Here is a 23,300-nt window from a genome sequence, read left to right on the forward strand (position 1 = left end):
TGCGGCACTTTGCATGAAGAAATCTATGGGATGACAGGTCCATTTTAAGGCAAAAGACTCCCCTTTGCAGCAGAACTTGTTTCTAAAAACACACAAAGTGTCACCGAGATCGGAGGAAAGAAGAAACACAATAATACAAAGCACTGCAAGGCACCGACACAGAGAAAGGGGAAGAAATCGCCTAGAACTGACTACAGAAGATGATGATTTTAAGAAAAATTCACCACAATTTGCCAGGAAAGAGGAGAGGGGAGAGGAAAGGAGAGAGGAGGGGAGAGGAGGAGAAAGGAAAGGAGAGAGGAGGAGAGAGGAAAGGAGAGAGGAGGGGAGAGGAAAGGAGAGAGGAGGGGAGAGGAAAGGAGAGAGGAGGAGAGAGGAAAGGAGAGAGGAGGAGAGAGGAAAGGAGAGAGGAGGGGAGAGGAAAGGAGAGAGGAGGGGAGAGGAAAGGAGAGAGGAGGGGAGAGGAAAGGAGAGAGGAGGAGAGAGGAGGAGAGAGGAGGGGAGAGGAAAGGAGAGAGGAGGGGAGAGGAAAGGAGAGAGGAAGAGAGAGGAAAGGAGAGAGGAGGAGAGAGGAAAGGAGAGAGGAGGGGAGAGGAAAGGAGAGAGGAGGAGAGAGGAAAGGAGAGAGGAAGAGAGAGGAAAGGAGAGAGGAGGGGAGAGGAAAGGAGAGAGGAAAGGAGAGAGGAGGAGAAGGGAAAGAAGAGGAGAAGAGAAAGGAGAGGAGGAGAAAGGAGGAAATAGGAGAGGAGGAAAGAGGAGAGGAGAAATGAGAGGAAAGGAGAGGAGAAATAAGAGGAGAGGAGTAGAAAGGAGAGGAGGAGAAAGGAGAGGAGAAATGAGAGGAGAGTAGGAGAAAGGAGAGGAGGAGAGGAGAAGAGAAAGGAAAGGAGAGGAGAAATGAGAGAGAAGAAAGGAGAGGAGAGAGAAAGGAAAGGAGAAAGGAGAGAAGAGGAGAGGTGAAAGGAGGAAAGAGAGGGGAAGAGAAGAGAGGCGGAGAAAGGAGAAGAGAGGAGGAGAAAGGAGAGGAAATGAGAGGGGAGGAGAGGAGAAAGGAATGGAGAAAGGAGAGGAAATGAGGAGAAAGGAGAGGAGATGAGAGGGGAGGAGAGGAGAGGAGAAAGGAAAGAAGAAAGGAGAGGAGGAGAAAAGGGAGGAGTAAGGAGAGGGGAGGAGAGAAGAAGGAAAGGAGAAAGAAAAGAGAGGAGAAATGAAAGGAGAGGAGAAAGCAGAGGAGATGAGAAAGGACAGGGGAAGAGAGGGAAGGAGAGAAGAAAGAAAAGGAGAAAGAAGAGAGGAAAGGAGAAATGAAAGTAGAGGAGAAAGGAGAGGAGAGGAGAAGAGAAAGGAGAGGAGAAATGGGAAAAAGGAGAGGCGAGAGGAGAAAGGAGAGGAGTACGGAGAGGAGAGGAGAAAGGAGAGGGGGAGAGAGGGGAGGAGAGAGGAGAAAGAACAAGAGAGGAGAGCAGAGACTAGGAGAAAGGAGATTTGCCTATAAATGTACAAATAAAATGGTGAATGTCAGTTTGGGAAACATTCACTGTTGCTTGCAAGGACGGAAGTGAAGATATATTTGTTGTCATTGTATACAGGACACAATGATAATAGTCTGCCAGCCATTCCCTCCAAACAGCAACAAAGAAGGTAAATATGTAAATTGTATATCAAAGATGAAATATATAAACATCATTATGACATTAAAATATAATAAACAATAACAAGAATTGCTGCACTACCTACATATTACACCTAAACCAGAGTCAGTGCCGGGATACACTCTGTGGGGGCCCCTTGGGGCCCCTCACAGGTCTCTGGTGGTTTCTCATGTGCTCTCTAATGAGATAACATTGAAGTAAATAGTACGCATGTCAGCCGGAGGATGGAGATGACATCACTTCTGTACATTACGCGGCTGGAGGATGGAGATGACATCACTTCTATACATTACACGGCTGGAGGGTGGAGATGACATCACTTCTATACATTACACGGCTGGAGGATGGAGATGACATCACTTCTGTACATTACACGGCCGGAGGATGGAGATGACATCACTTCTGTACATTACACGGCCGAAAAATACTCCTGAAATACTCTGCTCTGCTGGAGGACTCCGCTCCTTCCTCTATAACTCTCCTCTCCTGAAATACTCTGCACTGCTGGAGGACTCCGCTCCTTCCTCTATAACTCTCCTCTCCTGAAATACTCTGCACTGCTGGAGGACTCCGCTCCTTCCTCTATAACTCTCCTCTCCTGAAATACTCTGCACTGCTGGAGGACTCCGCTCCTTCCTCTATAACTCTCCTCTCCTGAAATACTCTGCACTGCTGGAGGACTGCGCTCCTTCCTCTATAACTCTCCTCTCCTGAAATACTCTGCACTGCTGGAGGACTCTGCTCCTTCCTCTATAACTCTCCTCTCCTGAAATACTCTGCACTGCTGGAGGACTCCGCTCCTTCCTCTATAACTCTCCTCTCCTGAAATACTCTGCACTGCTGGAGGACTCCGCTCCTTCCTCTATAACTCTCCTCTCCTGACATACTCTATAGAGTCTTTAGTGTAACGTTTTTGTTTCTTTGAGTTGATTCATTTTTTCTGTCTTTTGTACACAATTTAGGAAAGCTTCCTTGTCCCGTTCTTTCAGGATCAAATCGATAATATTCTGATCCCCTGGAACAGTGCGGGTCCATAGGCCAGTGCCTACTCTGCCCATCTGGTAACCTGGCACTCACCAAAATGAGTCATTTATGGGCTCCGCAGCTCCCCGAATGAGCAGAGATACGAGTTTTTCACAAACATTTCATTAGTGAACGTGACATTCACCGGCTCCAACAGGCAGAGGCAATGGAAAAACTTGCTACTCGTGTTCATTGAGCATCGGCGGCGGCGGCTTCAGACGAAGTTTCACTGAATCCCCCAGAAATTCCCTATCAGCGGGAGGCACGCGGGACTGATTCACATGACATTTAGAGTCCTTAATTAAGGAAAGCATAATAACACATGGCTCTTAATTAAAAAGAAAAGAGAAAAAAAAATCCGGCAAAGAGAAAACTTCCAATCGGCAGCAGAAACTCTGCCAACACAAATCTCCGGGGCCCCGGTACAAGCAGAACATTGTCTGCGGCCCCCGCTGTACGGGACGGGGGAATTGTCCATCCACTCGGTGGCAGACGTCCATAATATCCATCGACTGCTTCACAGAGCTGCCACTTCACGCTAAAACCTTTCCTGGCAGAGGGCCCCGGGGCCCAACTGGGTATATCAGCTCTTCTCATTTCATAGCTATTGGTTAGCAAACCTGATACTGAATTATATAGAAGAGAGAGAGGAAGTGAGGAATAAAAACCTCAACTTATCAACTCCTTTCATATTCCTGTTCAGTGGATCGTGACATCATAACGGTCAATTATCTAACTCTCCTCTCCTGAAATACTCTGCGCTGCTGGAGGACTCCGCTCCTTCCTCTATAACTCCTCTCCTGAAATACTCTGCGCTGCTGGAGGACTCCGCTCCTTCCTCTATAACTCTCCTCTCCTGAAATACTCTGCACTGCTGGAGGACTCCGCTCCTTCCTCTATAACTCCTCTCCTGAAATACTCTGCACTGCTGGAGGACTCCGCTCCTTCCTCTATAACTCTCCTCTCCTGAAATACTCTGCACTGCTGGAGGACTCCGCTCCTTCCTCTATAACTCTCCTCTCCTGAAATACTCTGCGCTGCTGGAGGACTCCGCCCCTTCCTCTATAACTCCTCTCCTGAAATACTCTGCACTGCTGGAGGACTCCGCTCCTTCCTCTATAACTCTCCTCTCCTGAAATACTCTGCACTGCTGGAGGACTGCTGGGGTTGGATTTGGTTGTCTCTTATTTCCATTTCAGACTTCAATGAAGCAAGACTGTGGGCAGTGAGAGTAGAAAATGTTCTAGTGTCCAGTGGGAGTAAACTGCCACATCCTTGGTGTCACTGGTAGAAATAGTGCCCCATCATTGGTATCAGTGGGAGGAATAGTGCCCCATCATTGGTGTCAGTGGGAGGAATAGTGCCCCATCATTGGTGTCAGTGGGAGGAATAGTGCCCCATCATTGGTGTCAGTGGGAGGAATAGTGCCCATCATGGGTGTCAGTGGGAGGAATAGTGCCCCATCATTGGTATCAGTGGGAGGAATAGTGCCCCATCATTGGTGTCAGTGGGAGGAATAGTGCCCCATCATTGGTGTCAGTGGGAGGAATAGTGCCCCATCGTTGGTGTCAGTGGGAGGAATGGAGCTCCATCATTGGTGTCAGTGGGAAGAATAGTGCCCCATCATTGGTGTCAGTGGGATGAATAGTGCCCCATCATTGGTGTCAGTGGGAGGAATAGTGCCCCATCATTGGTATCAGAGGGAGGAATAGTGCCCCATCATTGGTGTCAGTGGGAGGAATAGTGCCCCATCATTGGTGTCAGTGGGAGGAATAGTGCCCGATTATTGGTGTCAGTGGGAGGAAGAGTGCCCCATCATTGGTGTCAGTGGGAGGAATAATTCCCCATCATTGGTATCAGTTGGAGGAATAGTGCCCCATCATTGGTGTCAGTGGGAGGAATAGGACCCCATCATTGGTGTCAGTGGGAGGAATAGTGCCCCATCATTGGTGTCAGTAGGAGGAATAGTGCCCCACCGTTGGATGTCAGTGGGAGGAATAGTGCCCCATCATTGGTATCAGTGGGAGGAATAGTGCCCCATCATTGGTATCAGTGGGAGGAATAGTGCCCCATCATTGGTGTCAGTGGGGGGAGGAATAGTGCCCGATTATTGGTGTCAGTGGGAGGAATAGTGCCCCATCATTGGTGTCAGTGGGAGGAATAATTCCCCATCATTGGTGTCATTGGAAGGAATAGTACCTCACTGTTGGTGTCAGTGAGGAGAATAGTGCCCATTGTTGGTGTCAGCAATAGTGCCCCATGGGCCGGATACAGACAAGCAAAGACCGACATGTAGCCCCCCGGGCCACAGTCTGGAGACCCCTGATCTAAGACTACCCTGTCCGCAGGGTGAGAACACTGCTGTCCAATCACACTGTAAACCAAACAGCGTTGTCACTCTGTTCCAGGAAGTGTAAAAATGACGGATGTATTGGCAGAACACCAGGTAACTATGGAGGAAGCCCCAAAAAACAAGAACTGCTGTGTTAACGCTTATGACAGACTGCGGCAGGGGCGGACTGACCATTCGAGCACTCGGGCACCGCCTGAGGGCCCAGGGTCAGTAGGGGGCCCCATGAGATGCCCCTGGTACCTTTTATAGGCTTTGTTGGGTGTGCTTTGAGTGTGGGCAAGGGCACAGGGGCCCCATGAGTTGTCAGTCTGCCCCTGGACCGCGTCATACATGTAATTTTTTGTTATTGTGCTCAGAGGTCTCCTTTAAGCCCTGAAGGGGTGCTGAGGCCCCTGAACCGCGTCGGAAGGTATATGTTTCCGGTACAGCAGGCTATTATATACCCAACTTTGTCCTCAGTTCTATCAATATTTCAAGGGTACAGGAATGGGTACTTTGCTGGCTGGGATTTGTAGTGCTACAAGAACACACGGCTGCAGCTAGAAAGTTGTCCCTACTTGTTCCGGGACCCGGACTACACCCCCAATCTTCGCAGCCAAGGCACGGAAATGGGGGTTTGCCAAAATGTCAGCCCCCCTCGCCTCCTTCCCCCGAGGGCTGTGCAGAGATGCCGGTTAAAAATGGATTGCCTGCGGAGTTTATTTTTGAAGTAAAGCCTCAAGGTTAATCCTGCCCTGTGCATGGCAGTAGGGACAAGCCGTGACTTTACAGGGGAATTACACGGATCAGAATCCCCTTTACATAACACAAAGGTCAGACAACACGGCATTACACCGCGACCTCTGATCCCAGATCTCATCTACACATGAGCGTGGGCGCAACCCTCACCGCCAGACCAAATATCTGCACTTCTACTTTCATTTAAAAAAAAAAATCGAGATTTTATGAGGGCCCCCCTAAGTCTTGTGATTTCATTTTGGAAATGACTGTAAGGGTTAAACGCTAAGCCCTGGAGAACGTCGTAAACGCACGACGCGTGAATGGACGATCTCCACACTGTAAGGGTTAACACTGAGCCCTGGAGAGCGCTGTACATGCACAACGTGTGAATGGATGATCTCCGCACTGTTAACATTGGACCCTGGACAACGCTGCAAATGTACGACGCGTGAAATGACAATCTCTGCACCGTAAGGGTTCACATTAAGCCCTGGAGAGTGCTGTAAATGCACAACGCATGAAATGACAATCTCCGCACTGTTAACATTGGACCATGGACAACGCTGCAAATGTACGACGCGTGAAATGACAATCTCTGCACCGTAAGGGTTCACATTAAGCCCTGGAGAGTGCTGTAAATGCACAACGCATGAAATGACAATCTCTGCACCGTAAGGGTTCACATTAAGCCCTGGAGAGCGCTGTAAATACACAACGCATGAAATGACAATCTCTGCACCCTAAGGGTTCACATTAAGTCCTGGAGAGTGTTGTACAAGCACAACACATGAAATGACAATCTCCGCACTGTTAACATTGGACCCTGGACAGCGCTACAAATGCACAATGCGTGAAATGACAATCTCTGCACTGTGAAAATTCACATTGAATCCTGGAGAGCATTCTAAATCTACGACGCAGGAAATGACAATCTCTGCACTGAACGGGTTAACACTGAGCCCTGGAGATTTTTGGAAATGCACAATGCGTGAAATGACAATCTCTGCACTGTAATTGTAACATTGATCCCTGGACAGTATTGCACAGCACGTGAATTACAACCTCTGCACCGTAAGATTTAACACTGAGCCCTGGAGATTGCTGTAAACGCACAATTCATGAAATGACAATCTCTGCACCGTAAGGGTACCCATTGAGCCCTGGATAGTGAAAGCCATATGATTTCATTTTAGAATTACTGTAAAGGTGAACACTGAGTCCTGGAGAGCATTGTAAACGCACAACGCATGAAATGACAATCTCTGCACCGTAAGGGCTACCACTGAGTACTGGAGAGTGTTGTAAATGCACAATGCATGGAATGACAATCTCTGCACTGCAAGAGTTACCAATGAGCCTAGAGAGTGTAGTAAATGCACAACGCATGGAATGACAATCTCTGCACCACAAGGGTTACCACTGAGTACTGGAGAGTGTAGTAAATGCACAACACATGGAATGACAATCTCTGCACTGTAAGGATTACCACTGAGCCCTGGAGATGAAATGACAATCTCTGCACTGCAAGAGTTACCAATGAGCCTAGAGAGTGTAGTAAATGCACAACGCATGGAATGACAATCTCTGCACTGTAAGGGTTACCACTGAGCCCTGGAGAGTATTGTAAATGCACAACGCATGGAATGACAATATCTGCACCACAAGGGTTACCAATGAGCCCCTAGAGAGTGTAGTAAATGCACAACGCATGGAATGACAATCTCTGCATTGCAAGAGTTACCAATGAGCCCTTAGAGAGTGTGGTAAATGCACAACGCATGGAATGACAATCTCTGCACCACAAGGGTTACCAATGAGCCCCTAGAGAGTGTAGTAAATGCACAACGCATGGAATGACAATCTCTGCACTGTAAGGGTTACCACTGAGCCCTGGAGAGTATTGTAAATGCACAACGCATGGAATGACAATGTCTGCACCACAAGGGTTACCAATGAGCCCCTAGAGAGTGTAGTAAATGCACAACGCATGGAATGATAATCTCTGCACTGTAAGGGTTACCACTGAGCCCTGGAGATGAAATGACAATCTCTGCATTGCAAGAGTTACCAATGAGCCCCTAGAGAGTGTAGTAAATGCACAACGCATGGAATGACAATCTCTGCACTGTGAATATTGGCACTGAGTCCTGGAGAGCATTCCAAATCTACAAAAATGACAATCTCTGCACCGCAAGGGTTACCAATGAGCCCCTGGAGAGTGTAGTAAATGCACAACGCATGGAATGACAATCTCTGCACTGTGAATATTGGCATTGAGTCCTGGAGAGCATTCTAAATCTACAAAAATGACAATCTCTGTACTGTAAGGGTTACCACTGAGCCCTGGAGAGTATTGTAAATGCACAACGCATGGAATGACAATCTTTGCACCACAAGGGTTACCAATGAGCCCCTAGAGAGTGTAGTAAATGCACAACGCATGGAATGACAATCTCTGCACTGTGAATATTGGCACTGAGTCCTGGAGAGCATTCTAAATCTACAAAAATGACAATCTCTGCACTGAACGGGTTACCAATGAGCCCCTGGAGAGTGTAGTAAATGCACAACGCATGGAATGACAATCTCTGCACCACAAGGGTTACCAATGAGCCCCTAGAGAGTGTAGTAAATGCACAACGCATGGAATGACAATCTCTGCACTGTGAATATTGGCACTGAGTCCTGGAGAGCATTCTAAATCTACAAAAATGACAATCTCTGCACTGAACGGGTTACCAATGAGCCCCTGGAGAGTGTAGTAAATGCACAACGCATGGAATGACAATCTCTGCACTGAACGGGTCACCAATGAGCCCCTAGAGAGTGTAGTAAATGCACAACGCATGGAATGACAATCTCTGCACCACAAGGGTTACCAATGAGCCCCTAGAGAGTGTAGTAAATGCACAACGCATGGAATGACAATCTCTGCACTGAACGGGTTAACACTGAGCCATGCAGATTGTTGGAAATGCACAGCAGGTGAAATGACAATCTCTGCACTGAAAAGGTTAACATGGAGCCCTGGAGAGCGTTGTAAATGCACAACACGTGAAATGGCAATCTCTGCAGTTGATCGATGATTGCCCCCTTATCTCCATAAAAAAGAATGCCATCACTGGACGCATGCTGCATCCCAACATCCCCCGGCAGGGAAAAGAATTTACAGACAGTCTGCTGCTCTCCTCGCCGCCCTCTCAGGTTTCCGGCTCCATTATAGAGCTCGTTTGGGTTTAATTAATAAAGCAGCAGAAAGTGTAAGGGTCGCTCTGCGTCTGTGCGTTGCGGAAATGCGCGCATTACCTTCACACATGGCGACGCGCATTACAGATGCGGCACCATTTATTTTGAATCGCACCCCAACACACTAAGGGCCGGTTCACGCTACAGAAACGCAGTCCAGATGCGTTCCGGATGTGTTTCTGCAGGCACATTTTTGATGTGTTCCAGTGCGTTTTTTTGCATTCCAGTTCATTTCTTCCCCTCTCTTCTTCTTCAATTTAAAATAGGGACATGTGCGTTCCGGTGCGTTTTTGATGCGTTTCACCACGTTTCAGTACAGTTCTGTGCCAAAAAAAAATGCAGTCTGTTCTACTTTTTTTTCTGCAACCGGAACACACCGGAACTGTAAGCACAGATGTGAACTGTGACATTGACAACCATATAACCTACTTTCTGTGCGTTTTGGCTGCAGAAAAAAAGCAACTGATGCGCATGTAGTGTGAACTGTCCCTAAGAAACTCAGTTCAGATGCATTCCGGATGCGTTTCCGCATGCACGTTTTTGCTGCGTTCCAGTGCGTTTTTTTTGCATTCTAGTTCATTTTTTCCCCTCTATTCTTCTTCAATTGAAATAGAGATATGTGCGTTCCAGTACAGTTCTGTGCAAAAATAAATGCAGCCTGTTCTACCTTTTTTTTTGCAACCGGAACGCACCGGAACTGCAAGCGCTGATGTGAACTATGACATTGATAACCATATCACCTACTTTCTGTGTGTTTTGGATGCAGCAAAAAGCAACTGAAATGCATGGAGTGTGAACTGGCCCTAAGAGATTGCGCTTTGGATGCACTATGGTGCCATGTGTTGCAGTGTGTTGCAATGCATGGCACCATAGCGCATCAAAAGTTTTGTGGCATGTCAGCACTTGTCTCCGCCCCCTAACAACCTCCAAGCACTGTCCCTTGGTTCCATCTCCTACCCACCTCCGAGCACCGTCCCTTGTCTCTGCCCCCTAACCATCTCCAAGCACTGTCCCTTGGTTCCACCCCCTACACACCTCTAAACACCGTCCCTTGGTTTCACCCCCTACCCACCTTCGAGCACTGTCCCTTGGTTCCATGCCCTACCCACCTCCGAGCACCATCACTTGGTTCCACCCCTTGCACACCTCCGAGGAATGTCCCTTGGTTCCACCCCCTACCCACCTCCGAGGAACGTCCCTTGTCTCTGCCCCCTAACCATCTCCAAGCACTGTCCCTTGGTTCCACCCCCTACCCACCTCTAAACACCGTCCCTTGGTTTCACCCCCTACCCACCTTTGAGCACTGTCCCTTGGTTCCATGCCCTACCCACCTCCGAGCACCATCCCTTGGTTCCACCCCTTGCACACCTCCGAGGAATGTCCCTTGGTTCCACCCCCTACCCACCTCCGAGGAACGTCCCTTGGTTCCACCCCCTACTCATCTCTGAGCACCGTCCCTTGGTTCCACCCCCTACCCACCTCCGAGGAACGTCCCTTGGTTCCACCCCCTACCCATCTCTGAGCACCGTCCCTTGGTTCCATCCCCTACCCACCTCCAAGGACTGTCCCTTGGTTCCACCCCCTAACCACCTCCGAGCACCGTCCCTTGGTTCCACCCCCTACCCACCTCCAAGGACTGTCCCTTGGTTCCACCCCCTACCCACCTCCGAGCACCGTCCCTTGGTTCCACCCCCTACCCACCTCCAAGGACTGTCCCTTGGTTCCACCCCCTACCCACCTCCGAGCACCGTCCCTTGGTTCCATCCCCTACCCACCTTCAAGGACTGTCCTTTGGTTCCACCCCTTCCCCACCAGCAACAATAGGTTCTCCCATCAACAATATATCTCCCAGCAGCAACAATAGGTTCCCCCATCAACAACAGACCCCCCTCCACCAACAATAGATCCCCCACCAGCAATAATAGGTCTCCCCATCAACAATAGATCCCCCACCAGCAACAATAGGTCTCCCCATCAACAATAGATCCCCCGCCAGTAATAAAAGGTCCCCCCATCAACAATAGATCTCCCAGCAGCCAGCACATCCCAGCACCCCTTGCCATTACATACATTCAGTACTGTGTCCAGCTATAGGTAATGTTTCAACATTTTCAGCGTCCAAAAAAAACAAACCAACACCTTAAATATCATCACCTTCTCCTACACTCACCACACAAGCTGCAATCTGATTGTACAATCGCCTTACGGTCTGCCTACAGCTATGCAAGGCAAGGGTCAGCCTGAATGAATGCACACGGCTAGGAAAGTACAGGGAGGCCTCATCACATGACAATATATTACATAATAGATACAATATACGAATAATATAACATACAGAGTTGCTGCAGATCTACAGGAGATTGTACAATCAGATTGTAACCTGTATGGTGAGCTTTGGATCGCGGAGACCAATTCCTGCATACAAGGACAGGAAGTCACAGGAATCACTTTTCAGACTTTTCCTCTCTCCTTCGTCACACTCATGACCTCCCTGCTTGTGTGGGACTAAAACTCCCAGCTGGCCATCTCTGGCAGTGCCTGCTGGGACTTGTAGTTCCATCTCATCTCCGAGTTCCTTCCCAGCACACGGGGACTCGCCACCTTCATATCGGGCCAAAAAACGGCGCTGCACATCTCTGCTGGAGCTTGTAGTCCCACCAAAGCTGCTGCATTCCAGATATTGCTGGGACTTGTAGTATCACTAGACAGCAGGGACCTGCAGCACGCCTCCAACTTCCTGAGACTGAAGGCCTTAGGTCCATACACGGCACAATTTTATTGGACACTCAATGTGCAATCCGATCAAAACGGTCAGATCGCCAAACAAGTGAATAGGCCTTACTGTCTTTCCGATCGGACCTACACGGTGCGGTGAAACCGAACGTTCGATATCTGATTCGACAAAATTCTCAAATCGGAGGTTGAGCAAGACAAAATGGCACGGCCAAGCGATGAGTGATCGATAATGAAGGTTTCGATCGACCAAAGGAAATTGGTTGTGGCGGAAAAACGAATCGGTGGTACAGAGGGGTTTTTTTTGCGCCCCAAGTGCTTCCTTCGGTTCACTGAAACTGCGCTTCAGCCAGACCGACCTGATACAATCGATTTATGTACAGAACGAATCACATGCATGACATATCGGCTGAATTATGTTTGCAGTGCAATCGATTTTTTAAGCTCAGTCGGTTTAGTTTGAGTGATTTATAGCACCGTGTATGGCCACCATTAATGCCCGCCATAGACGATTCAAAAATCGGCCAATTTTTCGTCCGAAAGAATAATAGGCCGATTTTCGCACTGTTAGTGGGTTAATTGGCTGGCCTGTTTTGGGGTTTTTTGCTGTTTGGGATTATCGGTCATGTTGGAACATTTGTGGAAAACGGCCGATTTTCGCAGCAATGATGGCCAAATAGAACGATTGTTTTAACAATGAGCATAAGCTGTGACCTGGAAGGAACAGACGTTTCGCCTGTTATATGGGACGAACTTTATAATTTTGTCGGCCGATTTTTGTAATCGTTGGTGGTAACGTCGGCTTAACAAACGACCGATTTTTTGTTTATCGTTTGAAAAATCGGCCGATTTTCGACCTGTCTATGGCCTGCATAAGCCGGCCACACAGGGGTCGAATTCCAAAAGAATGTTCTTTCAAAAATATTTTCTAAGACTTTTCGTTTGAATTTCGTACCATTAGTGGGTCACAGAAACGGACGATTTTTGTGTGACCTTCAAAATTGAATGATCGGACATGTTGGAAATGTTTTGAAAAATGAACGAATTTCGAATCAATGATGGGAGAATCGTGCGAAAAATATAAACGATAAAAAAACAAGCGGTGACCTGGAAAGAAAAGAAAATTCTCGGCCACGAAAGTTCTTTTCTGTAGTAACACGAGATGAAATTGAAGGCTCGGTTGATCGAATTTCAAACTCAATGGTGGCGCCATCGGAGTACAAAACGCACAAAATGTCCGATTTTCTAAAGTAAATTAGTTCAGAATTCAACCCGTGTATTATAGATGTACATAGATGGGTCGAAAATCGGCCGAAAAAAAAAAACGGCCGATTTTCACACCGTTAATAGGTTAATTGATCAGCCGTTTTTCTGGATTTTGGCACATTTTTTTAATCGGCAAAGTTGGAAAAAAATCGGCCGATCTTTATACCGATAAAAAATTTGCGCATGAGCCATGACCTGCAAGAAAAAGAAGGAAAAGAGGAAGAAAAAGAAGAAGAAGAGAAGGAAGAAGAAGAAAAAGAAGAAGAAAAGAAGAAAAAGAAGAAGAGGAAGAAGAAGAAAAAGAAGAATAAGCAAAAGAAGAAAAAGAAGAAGAAGAAGAGGAGGAAGAAGAAGAAAAAGAATAAAAAGAAGAGGAAGAAAAAGAAGAAGAAGAAGAAGAGGAAGAAAAAGAAGAAGAAGAAGGAGAAGAAGCAAAAGAAGAAAAAGAAGAAGAAGAAGAGGAGGAAGAGGAGGAAAAAGAAGAAGAAGAAGAAGCAAAAGAAGAAAAAGAAGAAGAAGAGGAGGAGGAAGGAGAAGAAGAAAAAGAATAAAAAGAAGAGGAAGAAAAAGAAGAAGAAGAAGAAAAAGAAGAAGAAGTAGAAGAAGAAGTAAGAAGAAGAAGAAGAAAACGAAAAAGGAGAAGAAGAAGAAAAGAAGAAGAAGAAGAAAAAGAAGAAGAAGCAGAAGAAGAAAAAGAGGAAGAAGGAGAAAAAGAAGAAGAAAAAGAAGGAGAAGAAAAAGAAGAAGAAGAAAAAGAGGAAGAAAAAGAAAAAGAAGAAGAGGAAGAAGAAGAAAAAGAAGAAGAAGAAGCAAAAGAAGAAAAAGAAGAAGAAGAAGAGGAGGAAGAAGAAGAAAAAGAATAAAAAGAAGAGGAAGAAAAAGAAGAAGAAGAAGGAGAAGAAGCAAAAGAAGAAAAGAAGAAGAAGAAGAGGAGGAAGAAGAGGAAAAAGAAGAAGAAGAAGAAGAAGCAAAAGAAGAAAAAGAAGAAGAAGAGGAGGAGGAAGGAGAAGAAGAAAAAGAATAAAAAGAAGAGGAAGAAAAGAAGAAGAAGAAGAAGAAGAAGTAGAAGAAGAAGTAAGAAGAAGAAGAAGAAAAAGAAAAAGGAGAAGAAGAAGAAAAGAAGAAGAAGAAGAAAAAGAAGAAGAAGCAGAAGAAGAAAAAGAGGAAGAAGGAGAAAAAGAAGAAGAAAAAGAAGGAGAAGAAGAAAAAGAAGAAGAAGAAAAAGAGGAAGAAAAAGAAAAAGAAGAAGAGGAAGAAGAAGAAAAAGAAGAAGAAGAAGCAAAAGAAGAAAAAGAAGAAGAAGAAGAGGAGGAAGAAGAAGAAAAAGAATAAAAAGAAGAGGAAGAAAAAGAAGAAGAAGAAGAAGAAGGAGAAGAAGCAAAAGAAGAAAAAGAAGAAGAAAAAGAAGAAGAGGAAGAAAAAGAAGAAGAAGAAGTACAAGAAGAAGAAGAAGGAGAAGAAAAAGAAAAAGAAGAAAAGGAGAAGAAGTAGAAAAAGAAACAGAAGAAGAAGAAGAAAAAAAAAAGAAGAAGAAGAAGCAGAAGAAGAAAAAGAGGAAGAAGAAGAAGAAGAAAATGAAGAAAAGAAGAAGAGGAAGAAGAAGAAGAAGAAAAAGAAGAAGAAGAAAAAGAAGAAGAGGAAGAAAAAGAAGAAGAAGAAAAAGAAGAAGAAGAGGAAGAAAAAGAAGAAGAAGAAGAAGAAAAAGAAGAAGAAGCAGAAGAGGAAGAAGAAGAGGAAAAAGAAGAAAAAGAAGAAAAGAAAAAAAACTGAAAAGAAAAAGAGGAAGAGGAAGAAGAAAAGAAGAAGAAGAAAAATAAGAAGAATTTCAGTTGCTATTATATTTTCTATGAAAAGTCTTGCGGTTGCAACAAATGTATCCATTTGTATCCAAATAAAAACATCTGTATCCGAAATGGATACAAATGGATACAAATGGACACAAATGGACACAAATAGATACATTGCTGCAACCGCAAGACTTTTCATATAAAATATAATAGCGGAGCTCTCTGCAGGGACAGAAGAAATTACATGCTGGCTGTAGACGGGACGAAAATCGGCTGAATTTTTTTACCATTGGTGGTAACGTCGGCCTACTGAATGACCGATTTTTAATTTTTTTTTTTAAAAGACGGCCGGTTTTTGACCCGTCTATGGCCTGCATTAGGCTGGCCATACATTATACAATTTTCTTACAATTTTCCTTTAGATTTACCAAAAAACCATATAATATGAGGTCAGACTTTTATGTAGGCCATACACGGCTTGAATTCTGAACGGTTTTTCTTTAGATCAGAAATGTTGTGTGTTTCGTAATCCGGCGGCGCCACCATTGATTTTGAAATTCAACCAACCGCGCCTTCAATTTCATCTCGTGTTGCTACAGAAAAGAATTTTCGTGGCCAAGAATTGTCTTTCCTTCCTAGGTCACAGCTCATTTCTTTTTCCATTACATTTCTTGCACGAATCTCCCATCATTGATTGGAAATTCGTTAATTTTCTAAAAATTTCCAACATGTCCGATCACTCAAATTCAACAGGCGCTCGAATATCGGCCATTGCTGTGGCCCCACTAATGGTCCGAAATTAAAAAAAAAAAAGTCTCATGCAGGCCATACACGGGTCAAATTCCAAACAAATTTCTTTTAGAAAATCAGAAATTTTTGGCATTTTGTAATCCAATGGAGCCACCATTGATTTCGAAATTCGTCCAACCGAGCCTTCAATTTCACCTCGTGACTCTACAGAAAAGAATTTTCCTGGCCAACAATTGTCTTTTCTTTCCAGGTCACCCCTCATTTCTTTTTCAATCACAATTCTCGCACGAATATCCCATCACTTGATTCCTTCATTTTCAAAAAATTTCCAACATGCCCAATCACTCAAACTCGATGGTTGCTTGAAAATTGGCCGCTGCTGTGGCCCCACTAATGGTGTGAAATTCGAATGAAAATTCTTAGAAAAGATTTTCGAAAGAAAATTCTTTCGGAATTCGACTCGTGTATGGCCGGCTTTAAACAACATTTTCAATTGTATCCAATTAGGCGGGCCCTTGCACTACATAGCTGAAGGTAAATCTAAATTGGGCAGAAATTGTACAGAAAATTGTAAGAAAATTGAATAATGTATGGCCAGCTTTATGCAGGCCATACCCAGATCGAATTCTGAACAAATTTTCTTTAGAAAAACAGAAAATTTCATGTGTTTTGTAATCCGATGGCGTTACCACTGATTTCGAAATTCAACCAAAATGAGCCTTCAGTTTCACATGTTGCTACAGAAAAGCATTTTCGTGGCCAAGAATTTTCTTTTCTTTCCAGGTCACAGCACGTTTCTTTTTCGATTACATTTCCCGCACAATTCTCCCATCATTGATTAGAAATTTGTTCGTTTTTCACAAAAGTTCCAACATGCCCCATCACTTAAATTTGATGGTCGCTTGAAAATCAGCCTCTGCTGTGGCCCCACTAATGGTGTGAAATTCGAAAGAAAATTCTTTCGGAATTCGACCCGTGTATGTCCGGCTTTAAACAACACTTTCAATTGTATCCAGTTAGGCAGCCCTTGCACTACATAATTGAAGGTAGATCTAAAGGAAATTGGGCAGAAAATTGTAAGGAAATTGTATAATGTATGGCCAGCCTAATGCAGGCCATAGATGGGTCGAAAACTGACCATTTTTAAAAAAAAAAATGAAAAATCGGTCGTTCAGTAGGCCGACGTTACCAACAATGGTAAGAAAAAATCGGCCGATTTTTGTCCCGTCTACGGCCGGCATTTAATTACTTCTGTCCCTGCAGAGAGCTCCGCTATTATATTTTACATGAAAGTCTTGCGGTTGCAACAATGTATCCATTTGTATCCATTTTGGATACAGATGGTTTTATTCGGATACAAATGGATACATTGTTGCAACCGCCAGACTTTTACATGTCAAATATAATAGTGGACTGGAATCCTCCTCCTCCTCCTTCTCAAGAAAAATCTCAAGAAAATTGTATAATGTATGGCCAGCCTTAGACTTGCTATAGGTCAGATCTGAGTCAGCCAGGGCATAATGATCAATTGTGTCGATCGGCGTTGTTCATTAACTTGAACGGTCAAATTATGAGATTACATAAAACGAGATATGATTGATAAGTTGTAATTAAGTCTTACAACTATTGATGGAAATCCACTTCCCTGCGTGTGTCCTATTGATCGACTGGGTTGTCGACTATAGATCGATCGATCAGGAAAGTGATCATTTATTGAAGCATGTATGGCTACCATCAAGCACCAAAATTGGCAAAGCCTCTAATTTCTATATACCGAACTGTGAGAAGACGATGGATTGCATGTTTATATAAAGACAGCAAATGTCGGCAAATAATCCAAACTAATATATAAAATGCAAACTGTTGGCAACATATAAATCCTGAAAAATAAAATAATAATAATAATAATAATAATAATAATAAAATAATAATAATAATAATAAAATAATAATAATAATAATAATAATAAAATGATAATAATAAAATGTGACAAAACGCTAAAAAATAAAAACCAAAAAAGGAAACCACAAAGGTAACAATATGAAAACCCAACAATTGCTGTGCAAAACTGAATCTGCATAGGGATCTAAAAGGGGGGGAGGTTCAAAGTAGGGATGGCAGGGGTAGGCTGGTACTTTTAGTTCTACAAGAACCAAAAAAGGCCATTTCCACTCTCCTCGGAGGGACTTGTAGATCCACAGCAGCTGGCAAGCCCAAGGTTGCCTCCCTGAGGTTTAATGCCCCCCCCCTTTCCCAGCCTTGCATGGCATATATCAAGTGGCAGATGTTCCAGGCTGTAGACCATGTGAATGTTAATGGGTTGAGCGGTGCAGCTGTAGAGATTACAATAGCTGAACATGCCATCTGTGCCACTTATCGTATTGCTACCAGCCCTGCCAGAGCCTTCTGCCTTCCAGTCCTCCCAGTGCCTCCCAGTCCCAGCTGTCACCCTGAAATCAAATCTGATCTTTACCTGCCCCTTGCAGGAGTGCCACCAGGTATCCCCCAGTCCTCTCGGTCCTACCTGTCACCCTGAAATCAAATCTGTAGCATCCAGCCAGGTACCCCACAGTCTTCCCAGTCCTACCTGTCACCCTGAAATCAAATCTGTAGCATCCAGCCAGGTACCCCACAGTCCTCCCAGTGCCTCCCAGTCCTACCTGTTACCCTGAAATCAAATCTGTAGAATGCAGCCAGGTACCCCACAGTCCTCCCAGTGCCTCCCAGTCCTACCTGTTACCCTGAAATCAAATCTGTAGAATGCAGCCAGGTACCCCACAGTCCTACCGTTACCCTGAATTTAATTAAATCAAATCTGTAGAATCCAGCTAGGTATGCCCCAGTCCTCCCAGTCCTACCTGTCAACCCTGAAATCAAATCTGTGGAATCCAGCCAGGTACCTCCCAGTCCTCCCTACCCCACAGTCCTACCTGTTACCCAGAAATCAAATAAATCAAATCTGTAGAATCCAGCCAGGTACTCCCAGTGCCTCCCAGTCCTACCTGTTACCCTGAAATCAAATCTGTAGAATCCAGTCAGATACCCCTCCCCCCAAGTCCTCCCAGTCCTAGCTATCATACTGAAATCAATTAAATAACATTTTAGAGTCCAGTCAGGTACCTCTCAGCCCTCCCAGTCCCAGCCATTACCCTGAAATGAAATCTGTAGAGTCCAGTGTCAGGTACCCCCCAGTCCCTCCAGTACCTCTCAGTCCTTGCTATCACCGTGAAATCAAATCTATAGAGTCCAGCTATGTAACTCTCTGTTCTTCCAGTGCCTCCCAGTCCTACCTGTCACCTTCAAATCAAACCTGTAGCGTTCAACCAGGTACCCCCAGTCCTCCGAGTCCCAGCCATCACCCTGAAATCAAATCTGTGGAGTCCAGCCAGGAATCTCCCAGTCCTAACAGTATCTTCCAGTCCCAGCTGTCACCCTAAAATCAAATCTGTGGAATCCAGCCAGGTACCCCCAGTCCCAGCTGTCACCCTGAAATGAAATCTGTGGAGTCCAGCAAGGTACCTTCCAGGCCGCCTCCCAGACTTCCCAGTGCCTCCCAGTCCCAGCTGTGACCCTGAAATGAAATCTGTGATGTCCAGCAAGGTACCTTCCAGTCCTCCCAGTACCAGCTGTCACCCTAAAATGAAATCTGTGGAGTCCAGCAAGGTACATTCCAGTTCTCCCAGTCCTAGCTGTTACCCTAAAATCAAACCAGGTGCCCCCAGTCCCCCCCAGTACCAGTTGTCACCCTAAAATCAAACCTGTGAAATCCAGCCAGGTGCCCCCAGTCAACCCAGTACCAGCTGTCACCCTAAAATGAAATCTGTGGAGTCCAGCAAGGTACATTCCAGGCCTCCCAGTCCTCCCAGTCCCAGCTGTCATCCTAGAATGAAATCAGTGGAGTTCAGCCAGGTATCCCCCAGGCCTCCCAGTCCTTTTCAGTCCCACCCATCACCCTGAAATCAAATCTATGGAGTCCAGCAAGGTACCTTCCAGGCCTCCCAGTCCTAGCTGTCATCCAAGAATGAAATATGTGGAGTCCAGACAGATACCTCCAGTCCTCCCAGTCCCAGCTTTCACCCAAAAATCAAATCTCTGGAATGCAGCCAGTTACCCCCAGTCCTCCCAGTGCCATCCAGTCCAAGCCTTCACCCTGAAATCAAATCTGTGGAGTAGAACTAGGTACCCCCACCCCCAGTCCTCCCAGCCCCAGCCAGCTGTCATCCTGAAATCAAATCTGTGGAGTAGAGCTAGGTACCCCCACCCCCAGTCCTTCCAGTGCCTTCCAGTCCCAGCTGTCATCCTGAAATTGAACCTGTGGCGCCCAGACAGGTACCCACCAGTTCCCCCAGTCCACCTAGTCCTAGCTGTCACCCTACAATCAGATCTATGGAATGCAGCCAGGTACCTCCAGTCCTCCCAGTCCCAGCCTTCTCCCTGGAATCAAATCTGAGGAGTAGAGCTAGGTACCCCCCAGTTCCAGTCCACCCAGTCCTAGCTGTCACCCTACAATCAGATCTGTGGAGTAGAGATAGGTACCCCCCACCCCCAGTCCTTCCAGTGCCTTCCAGTCCCAGCTGTCATCCTGAAATCAAACCTGTGGTGTCCAGACAGGTACCCACCAGTTCCCCCAGTCCTAGCTGTCACCCTACAATCAGATCTATGGAATGCAGCCAGGTACCCCCAGTCCTCCCAGTGCCTCCCAGTCCCAGCCTTCTCCCTGGAATCAAATCTGTGGAGTAGAGATAGGTACCCCCCAGCCCCCCCCCCCCCACACACACACACACACCCAGTCCCAGTTGTCATCCTGAAATGAAATCTATGGAATCCAGACAGGTACCTCCCCCTCCCCCCAGCCCTCCCAGTCCCCCCATTGGGATGTTACCTGCCCCCTGCAGGAGTCCGGCCAGGCACCACACAGAGAAGAGTAGGGCGCAGATGAAAGCCGCCTCCAGCACGATCCGGTCCCTTCTCCTCCTCCTGCCCAGCACCCGGCTCCTGTGTCCGCTGCATCCTCCGGTGCCCTTCATGTCCCCGGCCGGGCGAGGTGCAGGGGCTCCGCGGTGTAACTGGCTCCCTAGGGCTGGAGGGCACAAGGTGCGGAGCGGTGCGCGGAGCAGAGCAGGGTCCCGTACAGCATCGCAGCCCAGGCGGAGCACCAGCGCGACCAGATACAGTCCGAGCTCCCAGCGCCTCTCCTACACACACTGATCAGCCTGAGAGATCCCCTCCTTCCTCCTCCTTCTCCTCCTCCCCCTGATCCCACACCAGCCAATCACAGACCGCACACAACTCAACTTTCATCTTCTAAGACTCTCACTCGGCAGATACCCTGCAGGAGAAGAAAACCCTCATCATCCTCCTACCTGCAGGAGAAGAAAACCCTCATCATCCTCCTACCTGCAGGAGAAGAAAACCCTCATCATCCTCCTACCTGCAGGAGAAGAAAACCCTCATCATCCTCCTACCTGCAGGAGAAGAAAACCCTCATCATCCTCCTACCCGCAGGAGAAGAAAACCCTCATCATCCTCCTACCTGTAGGAGAAAACCCTCATCATCCTCCTACCTGCAGGAGAAGAAAACCCTCATCATCATCCTCCTACCTGCTGGAGAAGAAAACCCTCATCATCCTCCTACCTGCAGGAAAACCCTCATCGTCCTCCTACCTGCCGGAGAAGAAAACCCTCATCATCCTCCTACCTGCAGGAGAAAAAAACTCTCATCATCCTCCTACCTGTAGGAGAAGAAAACCCTCATCAGCATGCTACCTGCAGGAGAAGAAAACCCTCATCATCCTCCTACCTGTAGGAGAAAACCCTCATCATCATCCTACCTACAGGAGAAGAAAACCCTCATCATCCTCCTACCTACAGGAGATGAAAACCCTCATCATCCTCCTACCTGTAGGAGAAAACCCTCATCATCCTAGTACCTGTAGGAGAAAACCCTCATCATCCTAGTACCTGCAGGAGAAGAAAACCCTCATCATCATCCTACCTGCAGGAGAAGAAAACCCTCATCATCCTAGTACCTGCAGGAGAAGAAAACCCTCATCATCCTCCTATCTGTAGGAGAAGAAAACCCTCATCATCCTCCTACCTGCAGGAGAAGAAAACCCTCATCATCCTCCTACCTGTAGGAGAAGAAAACCATCATCATCCTCCTACCTGTAGGAGAAAACCCTCATCATCATCCTCCTACCTGCAGGAGAAGAAAACCCTCATCATCCTCCTACCTGCTGGAGAAGAAAACCCTCATCATCCTCCTACCTGCTGTAGGAGAAAACCCTCATCATCCTAGTACCTGCAGGAGAAGAAAACCCTCATCATCCTCCTATCTGTAGGAGAAGAAAACCCTCATCATCCTCCTACCTGTAGGAGAAGAAAACCATCATCATCCTCCTACCTGTAGGAGAAAACCCTCATCATCCTCCTACCTGCAGGAGAAGAAAACCCTCATCATCCTCCTATCTGCTGGAGAAGAAAACCCTCATCATCCTCCTACCTGCAGGAAAACCCTCATCATCCTCCTACCTGCCGGAGAAGAAAACCCTCATCATCCTCCTACCTGCAGGAGAAAAAAACTCTCATCATCCTCCTACCTGTAGGAGAAAACCCTCATCATCCTAGTACCTGCAGGAGAAGAAAACCCTCATCATCCTCCTACCTGCAGGAGAAGAAAACCCTCATCATCCTCCTACCTGTAGGAGAAGAAAACCATCATCATCCTCCTACCTGTAGGAGAAAACCCTCATCATCCTCCTACCTGCAGGAGAAGAAAACCCTCATCATCCTCCTACCTGCTGGAGAAGAAAACCCTCATCATCCTCCTACCTGCAGGAAAACCCTCATCATCCTCCTACCTGCCGGAGAAGAAAACCCTCATCATCCTCCTACCTGCAGGAGAAAAAAACTCTCATCATCCTCCTACCTGTAGGAGAAGAAAACCCTCATCAGCATGCTACCTGCAGGAGAAGAAAACCCTCATCATCCTCCTACCTGTAGGAGAAAACCCTCATCATCATCCTACCCACAGGAGAAGAAAACCCTCATCATCCTCCTACCTACAGGAGATGAAAACCCTCATCATCCTCCTGCCGGCAGGAGAAGAAACCCTCATCATCCTCCAACCTACAGGAGAAGACAATCCTTATCACCATCCTACCTGCAGGAGAAGACAATCCTTATCACCATCCTATCTGCAGGAGAAGAAACCCTCATCATCCTCCTATCTACAGGAGAAGAAAAACCTCATCATCCTCCTACCGGCAGGAGAAAACCCTCATCATCCTCCTACCTGCAGAAGAAGAAACCCCTCATCATCCTCCTAGCGGCAGAAGAAGAAAACCCTCATCATCCTCCTACCTTCAGGAGAAGACAATCCTTATCACCATCCTACCTGCAGAATGAAACCCTCATCATCATACAACCTGCAGGAGAAGAAAACCCTCATCATCCTCCTACCTGCAGGAGAAGAAAACCCTCATCATCCTCCTACCTGCAGGAGAAGAAAACCCTCATCATCCTCCTATCTACAGGAGAAGAAAACCCTCATTATCCTTCTACCGGCAGGAGAAAACCCTTATCATCCTCCTACCCGCAGAAGAAGAAAACTCTCATCATCCTCCTACCGGCAGAAGAAAACCCTCATCATCCTCCTACCTGCAGGAGAAGACAATCCTTATCACCATCCTGCCTGCAGAATGAAACCCTCATCATCATACAACCTGCAGGAGAAGAAAACCCTCATCATCCTCCTACCTGCAGGAGAAG

General features: G+C 46.4%; 1 protein-coding gene across 1 annotated transcript in view; it reads right to left on the reverse strand.

The window, feature by feature from the left end:
* Positions 1-20,741, reverse strand: part of LOC149444231 (sodium/potassium/calcium exchanger 4-like) — a gene marked incomplete at its 3' end in the record, with an annotated part of 136,220 nt that extends 115,479 nt beyond the window's left edge. The window contains exon 1 of the mRNA XM_089654776.1: positions 20,413-20,741. Within this exon, the coding sequence (XP_089510902.1) occupies positions 20,413-20,557 (145 nt within the window). The remainder of the gene's footprint in view (positions 1-20,412) is intronic.
* Positions 20,742-23,300: the final 2,559 nt, after the last annotated feature.

Source organism: Staurois parvus, unplaced genomic scaffold (assembly GCF_062004578.1).
Source record: "Staurois parvus isolate SC_StPar_1 unplaced genomic scaffold, SC_StPar_1.0 ptg000798l, whole genome shotgun sequence".
Lineage (NCBI taxonomy): Eukaryota > Metazoa > Chordata > Amphibia > Anura > Ranidae > Staurois > Staurois parvus.